We start from the raw sequence: 9,375 nt of genomic DNA, 5'->3' as shown, positions 1-9,375 counted from the left end.
TCTAATTAAACTAAAGAACTTCTGCACAGCAAAGGAAACTATCAACTGAGTAAACAGCCTGCAGAATGGGAGAAAATATTTTCAAACTATGTATCTGAAGAAGGTCTAATATCTGAGCATCTATAAGAAACTTCAACAACCTTACAATTAAAAAAAAAAAAACATAAAAAAGTGGGTAGAGGGCTCAGCACAGTGGGTCATGCCTATAATTGCAGCACTTTGGGCAGCCAAGGCTGGTGGATCGCTTGAGCCCAGGAATATGAGAACAGGCTGGGCAACATGGCAAAAACCCATCTCTACTAAAAATAGAAAAAATTAGCCTGGCATAGTGGCATGAGCCTGTAGTCCCAGCTACTCAGGAGGCTGAGCTGGGAGGATTACCCGAGCCCAGGAGCCAGAGGTTGCAGATGGTGCCACACTATTCCAGCCTGAGTGTCAGAGTGAGACTTGTTTTAAAACAGCAATGTAAAAAGGTGAGGAAAGGACAGGAACAGACACTTTTCAAAAGCAGACATATAGGTGGCCAAGAAGTATATTAAAATAGTTCAACATAACTGAACATTAGAGAAATGCAAATCAAAACCGCAATGAGATACCACCTTACACCAGTCAGAATGGCTCTGATTAAAAAGCCAAAAAAGGACAGATGCTGGCAAGGTTGTGAAGAAAAGGGAGCACTTACACATTGTTGGTGACAGTGTAAATTAGTTCATCCATTGTGGAAAGGAGTATGGTGATTCCTCAAAGAGATAACAGAACAACCACTCAACCCAGCAATCCCATCATTGGGTGTCTATCCAGAGGAATAGAAATCATTCTGCCATAAAGACATATGAACATAAATGTTCATTGCAACACTATGCACAATAGCAAAGACACGCAATGAACCTAAATCCCCCTTAAGGACAACCTGGATACAGAAAATGTGGTATATGTACACAATGGAATACTATGTAGTCCTAAAAAAGAATGAGATTATGCCTTTTGCAGGAACATGGATGGAGCTGGATGCCATTATTCTTAGCAAACTAATGCAGGAACAGAAAACCAAACACTGCATATACTCACTTATAAGTGAGAATAATGAAACTCATAGACACCAAGAGGGAAACAACAAATAGTGGTACCTACTTGAGGGTGGAGGGTAAAAGGTGCAATAGGAGCAAAAACATAACTATTGGGTACCATGCTTAGTACCCAGATGAAGAAATTATATGTACAGCAAACCCCATGACACAACTTTATCACCATATGTACCCCTGATCCTAAAATAACAGTTAAAAAAAATAAACAATCTCACCTTTCTCCCAGAATCTGCAGGAGAAACAGTGTTTCTGAAACTTTGATTTACTTGAACACCAAGAGAAAGGAGAGGCGGTAGCTAGAATCCAGGTGTGTGACAGTCAGATGAGAATGGCCCTCACCTGGCAGAAGCAAGCAGCTTAGTATGGGGCAGGTTCATGCAGGAACTTTCTCTACTTCTCTCCGTAGATCCTCCTGAGGATCAAGGTCAGTGCTCCCATGGAATGTTTAAAGGCAGAGAGAATAATTACCTTCTAGAGCTAACGTTGTTTCCCCCAAATCTCTCCCAAATTTTTTTTAGCCATTGTACAAAATTGGGAAAATGTACACCTTCTGGGTAGATTCTGCATAGTGGAGAAAAGGCTTGAGAGGTATAAAGGCTGGACTTCACAATCACTTCCCCTAACGCCATCATTCTTATCTATGCATCTCTCTGGTAACCCAGTCTACAGCCTGGTACCTCCCCCATGTTAATTTCTGCTGCATTACAGACACAAGTCTTGCAAACAGTTATGGTTGTGATTGAGTTTCTTCCTGACACCTTAGCTCTTCTCACACTGCAAGGAAAGTTTGCTGGGAGGAGCATGGAATCTGGAATGAAGCCAGAGGGCAAGGCTATAATGGAGCATTTAAATGTTGCAACTCAGAGAATCACTCAGAAGACTGCACACAATTAAGAAGAGACGCCGAGTCGGAGAGACCAATGTCATCTCTACCCGTGAGTTGAAAAGGCACAGCCTTCAGTAATCTCAACTCACACAAACAACAACAACAACAAAAACTGGGAGATTTTATGAGATGAAAATATAAGCATTGCTTCTGTGAATGCTTTACTGATAGCTGTGGGTGTGTGGAAGAGAAACACTGAGGCTACGGTATCCGAGATGCTTGTGGGGTGTGGGGTGTGGACCCTGGACCACTGTAACCCTCTGTGAGCATGTGATAATGTCTGATGAGAGTGAAATCTGCTGAGATGATGTGACTTTAGGTGGGAGGTGGATGGCCCACCAGGTTGAGCAGGTGTGTGTGTGTGTGTGTGTGTGTGTGTGTGTGTGCATTGTCTTCATGACTGTGAAGTAAGTGTGTGTGAGCACAGCCAGACCAGTGCGTGTGCATCTTTATGTGCACAGTGAGCAAGTGTGTGTGACTAAGTGAGTAGCGTGGCTGTGTGTGTCTGTGGGTGTGTGTGCTGGGATGTTACTGTGTGTTGCAGTGGAAACATGCATGTGACTTTCCGTGCATGTAAATGTTCCTCCCCACACAGCAGCACCTTTGATGAAGCAGCTGTGTGTCCTTTCATGTGTGTCAATGTGGATCCCAGGTGGCTTAACTGGTGGGGATCTTGGGGATTGTGAGTTATCGAGGACTTGTTTCGGATCACTTATGAGAGTGGAATGTATGATCAGTAGATGTCTCTTCCCAGTAAGAGTGAGGCAGAGGAATGCAGACTAGGGGGTGATGATTCCTCAGGTGGGGTCTGCACAGAATTATCACTGGCTCTTGCCTCCAAGGCTCAGCTTCCCTGCTCCCAATCCAGCCTATTCCCATCTTGGGACAGGAGGGTGTGCAGATACTGATTTGCTAGGGAAGGACATTAGAGACGGTGGTTTCAGAGACTGAATAACGCAAAATATCCACTGTAAGCTCTGTTTGAACTGAGACTAAACTTATTCCTCCATCCACGAAAGAACAAGTTTACTCTCAGGTCAGACAGAACTTATAGAGGATATTAATCAACCAAGTAGCTGCATTCCCTGGCTCATGGCTATAATCCCACCAATTTGGGAGGCAAAGATGGGAGGATAACTTGAGACCAGAAGTTTGAGACCACTCTAGGCATCACAGTGAGGCCTTTTATTTAAAAAACAAAAAACAAAAAACAAAAAAACCTTTAAATATCAACTGGCAGAGTGACAGGCACCTTTTGCCCCAGCTACTCAAGAGGGGGGCAGGTGTGTGAGCATCACTGCCACCCAGGAGTTCGCGGTTTCAGTGAGCTATGATTGCACCACTGCATGTTAGCCTGGGCGACAGAGCAAGACCCTATCTCAAAAATACAGAAAAATCACCAACCACTTGTAGTCATCGTAGAAATCAATGATTCCCTCCAATTATGTCCCTGACCCACAGGCTTCATTTGTGCAAGTCCTGGGGCTGTGCTCTCGGCAATGTTTCCCCTTCTGGGAAGGATGTCCATCGCCCTTGATGATTGTTATGTATGTGCATCCCTCACACAGGGGTTTCCTGTTCTTTCATTATTTCCGTTTCTCTTTCAACAAGTGTTTTTTACTGAAGTGAATTTTTAAATTCTTACATCCTCAAGGTTTTTTTATTTTCAGAGGTGAAAATGAAGGCAGTTGAGTGTTTCAGGAGGACTCCCTTCTTCTGTTAGGTCACCCCTAACAGGCCCTGTTAGGATTAGGGTAAAAGTATTTTACCCTGCCAAGGATTAGGGTAAAGTTTTACATATATTAACTCCTCTAGTATGGAGAACATCCTACAAAGTAGGAATTCCTGATAATCCTCCTTGTGCTGGGGAAACTGAAGCAAGAAGAGTTCAAGTAACAGATCTACGACGCACTGCTAGTAAGAGGCAGAATGAGGACCAGAATCCAGGCAGCCTGGATCCTGAACTTTTCCTCTTACTTATGGGTCCACCGTATCTTCAGGAATATGAGGCCCTGACTATGGTGGGGTGAAAGGGGGAGGCCTCAGAGTCTGCCCTTTGATCTCTAACCTCCTGTATCGTGGGAATCTGTTACAGGAGGGGAGGCTGCACCTGACTGTGCACCTCTCACTCACCCTCAATACCCTGGCAGGTGCCATACAAACTGCCTGTGTCCTTGTCTACTGGTGCCTGTGTGATTATCAAAGGGAGACCGAAACTCTCTTTTATGTGAGTACTCCATGGTCTAATGGAGGGGGTGGAGAAGGAAGAATATTTGCTAAGGGCTTGATGTTATGTGTGAGTGATGTGGAAATGTCTAGTTGGCAGGATGGAGGCTTCATGCAGGTGCAGGTCCTGGAGACCCTCCAGCACCCGGCATGAGACCTGCAGCAACTGCATGTGGGCCAGCCATGGGGCCTAGGGGAGGAGAACACTCAGGGGGTTGGGGCTGTGGCTCTTAATCAAGGGGCACTGAATTTTCAGGGAATGAACAAGTCAGGTCCGGGTCAGTGACTGGCTCAGTTTTCATCTGGGGATGAGGGGCACAGCATCCCCCTGCCGGGGGCATGAGGAGCTGAAGCATCCCCACAGGGAGCAGGCCTGCAGTATTAACAGGGAGACTTTTGCCCTGGGTAAAGGGGGGAAGGGATTTGTGTGTTGAGTGTGTGTTTGTGCAAGGGAGGGAGCTGCCCAACCTGCTGTGTGCTTTGCCCTCAGCAATGACCCACAGCTGCAGGTGGATTTCTACACTGGGACAGATGAGGACTCAGATATTGCCTTCCACTTCCGAGTGCACTTTGGCCATCGTGTGGTCATGAACAGTCTTGAGTTTGGGGTATGGAAGTTGGAAGAGAAAATACACTATGTGCCCTTTGAGGATGGCGAACCATTTGAGCTGCGCATCTACGTGCGTCACAGTGAGTACGAGGTGAGCACCCCAGGAGCTCCCAGCACCCAGACTCTGTGGGCCCCCAGAGCAGGAGGCAGCTCTCATCGACCTGGCCTCACCAGTCCCTCAGGGCCCATCTTTCATAACTGCTCCTGCCCCAGGTTTTCATCACAGAGCGCCCTCTGCTGGCACTGCCATCCTCAGCTCTTTCCCAAATCTGACCAAGGTCAAGGTCAGCCCACCTTCCATTTCTCCCAAAGTAGAGAATCTCCTCTGTCTTTTCCCATAATGCTTTTTTTCTACTTAAGCCATTAATTAAATTTTCTTTAAGCTGAATAAATACAATATACTTAAGAAAAAAGTTGTTTTAATCAGTCAAAACTTAAGCCTTCATATAACTTTTGGGCCCCAATTCTACTCATTAGAACACTACTAGAGCTCTGCACTCCTTCACAGAAATTTTTTTTTTTTTTTGAGATAGAGTCTCACTTTGTCAAGCAGGTGAGAATGCAGTGCTGTGATCTCAGCTCACTGCAACCTCCACCTCCTGGATTCAAGCGATCCTTTTGCCTTATCCTCCCAAGTGCTGGGATTACAGGTGTGTGCCACCACACCAGGCTAATTTTTGTATTTTTAGTAGAGACGGGATTTCATCATGTTGGCTAGGCTGGTCTTGAACTCCTGATCTCAAGTGATCCACCCACTTCGGCCTCCCAATATACTGGGATAACAGGCATAAGCCACTGTGCCCACCCCTTCAGAGGAAATCTTTGCCTATGGAAGCATATAGATATGTCTATGATTTCATTTGTTTTAAAGTAAATCCTGGTATAAGTTACTTTATACATTATACTTTAGAAACTAAGTTGATTGGTTGTCAAAGAATATATCTTGAAGACATTATCAACCCATGGTGGTGCTTTAGTTTTTTAAAGATGGAATAATATTGCACGAAAAAGTTTACCCAAACTTATTGAACTTTACTCAATTTGGGCATTAAAGTTGTTTCCAGCATTCTACTCTCACAAGTGATGCTGTATTAAGTTTTCTAATCAATCCTTTTGTCATTACCAACCACCCAATACTTATATTGGAAGATAATTATTAAAAAAATAAAAAAAAACTGTTGAAAAATGTGTGCATTTTAAATTTGAAAAACTAATACTAATAAGGTGACTTTCTCTATAGCTTCAGTATAAGGAATATATCCATACTTTCTGGCTTTCTCTAATGAGCAGGCCAAAAGATTCACATTTTATTCAGATTCAAGTGAGGGATCTTTTCCCGTACTTAGAAGTGGTTGAAGATAATATCCTGTTTTACAACACCTGTCCTCCTTTGACTCTCTAACAACACTGGCTTTCATTCTTTGCCACTGCCACCTCAGGTGGAGGCTACTCCAAAGAAAAACTGTGCTATCAGCAGTAAAAGGCAGTCACAGTTCATGGAAGTGAAAAGTATACATTCAGTGGTCATGGTCTAGCACTAACCCTGTGGCAGCCTCTATGCAAGATGCAGGGTCTCAAGTTCCTGGGACACAGGCTCTGGTGATGGGGATCATCCAGGCTAGAAGGGAGGCTGAGTTAACAGGGACTGTTAGACAGAGTGTAGAACTTCACTAGAGAAATGAAAGGAAGCATTAGAAATAAAGTCATCAACTGTCTCAATAGGCACAAAACATCATCTGTAAACAGAAGTGTGTCTACCACATTTACTTGTATAACTAGGAGTTTTCTTAGGAAATATTATTGGTCCTAGGGCAGAGTGAAGAATCTGAAAACTTGTTTGGTGGCATACTGTCTGATACATTTTTCCTCTTGTAGGTAAAGGTAAATGGCCAATACATTTACGGCTTTGCCCATCGACACCCGCCATCATACGTGAAGATGATTCAAGTGTGGAGAGATGTCTCCCTGACCTCAGTGTGTGTCTACAATTGAGGGAGACGATCACAATTTTCATTTTTGAGGAATCCATTTTTCTATCTGACCATGGTATTCCTAGAGCCTGTTAACAATCCCTCCTCACCCCTTCCCCTATGCTTGGTCATTAAAACAGCACAAAACCTCACATAATTTGGTTCTTGCTTAAAGAAGAAGAAAGAGGAAGTAGTCATTCCCAAAAGGGGCCAGCACATTCTATGGGAGGCATCAGGAAATCAAAGGGGATAGACCTTCCTGTGAAGAAGTGAGTGACAAGGTCCCTGGAATGTCTGAGAAGACATTAGTAACAGCATTCTTCTATAGCCCGTCATTGACATCAGACAGTCTAAACCAAGATACCCAATCTCAGAGGACTTACGGCACTGAAAGTTAGGTAGCTGTTTACAGCCATGCAGGTATACCTGGTGGCTTTGGGGAGAACCTATAACTTGAGAAAAATTATGTGGAATTTCTTAATTTTTTCCATTGTTCTCAGGATGCTTATTGTCTATGAACACTGTGCCTGGCTTTGTGAGACCTGCTGTGAAGGAAATGAAGAAAAAGATGACAAGTTTTGCATGTGAAGTTTTCAATCCAAGTAATAGTTAAGAGAATTCCTTAAAGAATCCAAATTATTCTTATTGGCAAATATTTGAAGTTTTTTTCCTCATTTTATGTGGGGAGAATCCAGGGACTTCTCTTTGGAAATAAATGAACATGGTTTTAGGGCAGAGAACATGCAGATTATTACTGGAATTGACACAATTCATGTATATGGACATAGTGAGCAGATCCTGCTTTGCTGCTATTCCAGTGATGAATTGCAGCACAACAAACCTCCTAACACATATTGGCTAAAAGCAATGATTTGTTTTGATCTCTCCCAGCTTTACAGGTTACTAAACTCGTGTGTTAGATCATGTGATGGGAGTCAAGTTTTCTGAGAGGTGTTTTAGGCTGGGATTTCAGAGAATGCTTTACTCATGTCCAACTCAACACTAGGGCTGAGTGAATACCTGAAAACAGAATGGTTATCTCCTTCACTACCTCACCATCCCATTCACTGCTTTAATTTCCTCAAATAATGAGAGCCTCACAGTTCTTGGACTTAATGAATGGTGATTGGTTTTCACCAGAGAAAGCCTTCGAAAAGGCTCATGGAGAAGGTGCACGGCATCCTAGGACCTACTTTTGAATGGCAGACAGTGTCACTTCTAGTACATTGATCAAGGTGAGTCACACAGACAGCCCTAATCAAAAGGAGAGGATGCCACAAGCTGTGGTTATTGTGACTGTAGTCATGAGGGACCATTCTTGGCAACTAGTTTCACTCAGATGCAACTCGCTTATATCCTTCCCACATACCAAAAACGCTAACCCTGTAAGGAATCTCTGAAGGCAATACAATTACAGGAACAGGCTCAGAGCGAAGTGCAGTATCTTATCTAACCAGGTTGTGGTGTCTGTAAGGTGACCGAAGAAACACATTATCACACACCTATTTTAGAGGGGCAATATAAAACAGACAGCAACCACTACTCCATATTTTTGCTGAAACCAACCAGACACCTATTTTCATTTTCTTTGGGAATGTCTGTAGCACTTGTCTTCACCCTCCATTCTCAGCTTCTTGGAGTTCCTACCAAGATAGCAGAATGACAGCTCTTTTCCCACAAGAAGAGCTGTGATTATCTGCTTCATAGCATGTAAGGAGAACCACTTAGGAGAAGAAAAACAACATATTACCTAAAAATCAATGAAGGTAGATTCTAGAGTCCCACCAAATAGACTCTTGTGTGCAAGGACCATCTCAGGTGTCATTTCAATCATTAATTTCTCTCCTCATGTTTATTGCAACAGCTTCTGCAACTCCAGCCTCACTCATGGAATGCCTCTCCCCTTACCCTTAGCATCCAGATACCTTGAGGTGCCAACACACAGTGAATGACACTCCTCATGCTCCTTTCCTTGTTTCTTTCCAGTATAGAACGTAATTCCCTCCCCTGTCACTGGAAGCTCTCGTGTTCTGATTGGGTACACTCTCCTCCTTACACCTTCCCTATCACAGTCTTGGTCACTTCTCTTTTTGATAAAGGATCATACACCCTGTCACCAGCATGGAATTCATTTTTGGGGGAATCACATAATTTGTGCTCTGAGTGGATAAAAACTATCCTGGAACCCCTGGCTTCCTGAGCAGAAAATGTCTCGGAGTTCATATTGACTTCCCATGTGCCTGGCACCCATTTTATTTGAATAACTGACAGAGTCCTAAATTCCAGCCCTGCTAGGCAAACACAGTGACTGCCCTTTCTTGAATGATATTCACCATATCAGTGCACTTCCTATGGCCCATTCATTACATTCATCTTTATTCAGCTACTACTCTGTGCTCATGGTGGCCAGAAATGACATTCCAGATACAGAGATGACATAGAGTCCAGGGTCAATATTCAACTAACAATTTTTGAATTGCCTCTGGAAACCTACTCATCTTTCTTCATCCTCCTCAATCCAAATTAATGATCTTCTCCCAGCAAACAGGGCATTGCTCAAAAAGCAGAAAGTCATTTCTGAACTCTAAAGTCTCCCCA

General features: G+C 43.5%; 1 protein-coding gene across 1 annotated transcript; it reads left to right on the top strand.

Annotated features, from left to right (window-relative positions):
• Positions 1-2,005: 2,005 nt before the first annotated feature.
• On the top strand, positions 2,006-6,799 carry LOC101037476 (galactoside-binding soluble lectin 13-like). Its single transcript, XM_003943149.3, has 4 exons — positions 2,006-2,020; positions 4,122-4,198; positions 4,688-4,898; positions 6,683-6,799. The coding sequence occupies exons 1-4, from the start codon at positions 2,006-2,008 to the stop codon at positions 6,797-6,799; spliced, it is 420 nt and encodes a 139-aa protein (XP_003943198.1).
• Positions 6,800-9,375: the final 2,576 nt, after the last annotated feature.

The sequence above is a fragment of the Saimiri boliviensis genome, chromosome 14, assembly GCF_048565385.1.
Source record: "Saimiri boliviensis isolate mSaiBol1 chromosome 14, mSaiBol1.pri, whole genome shotgun sequence".
Taxonomy (NCBI): Eukaryota; Metazoa; Chordata; class Mammalia; order Primates; family Cebidae; genus Saimiri; species Saimiri boliviensis.
The sequence above is the reverse complement of the archived record's forward strand: the minus strand, read 5'-3'. Positions and strand labels throughout refer to the sequence as shown.

Coding starts and splice junctions, on each gene's coding strand:
- LOC101037476 (XM_003943149.3), top strand. Junction 4,199..4,687: donor AGACCGAAACTCTCTTTTAT/GTGAGTACTCCA, acceptor CTTTGCCCTCAG/CAATGACCCACAGCTGCAGG. Junction 4,899..6,682: donor TGCGTCACAGTGAGTACGAG/GTGAGCACCCCA, acceptor TTCCTCTTGTAG/GTAAAGGTAAATGGCCAATA.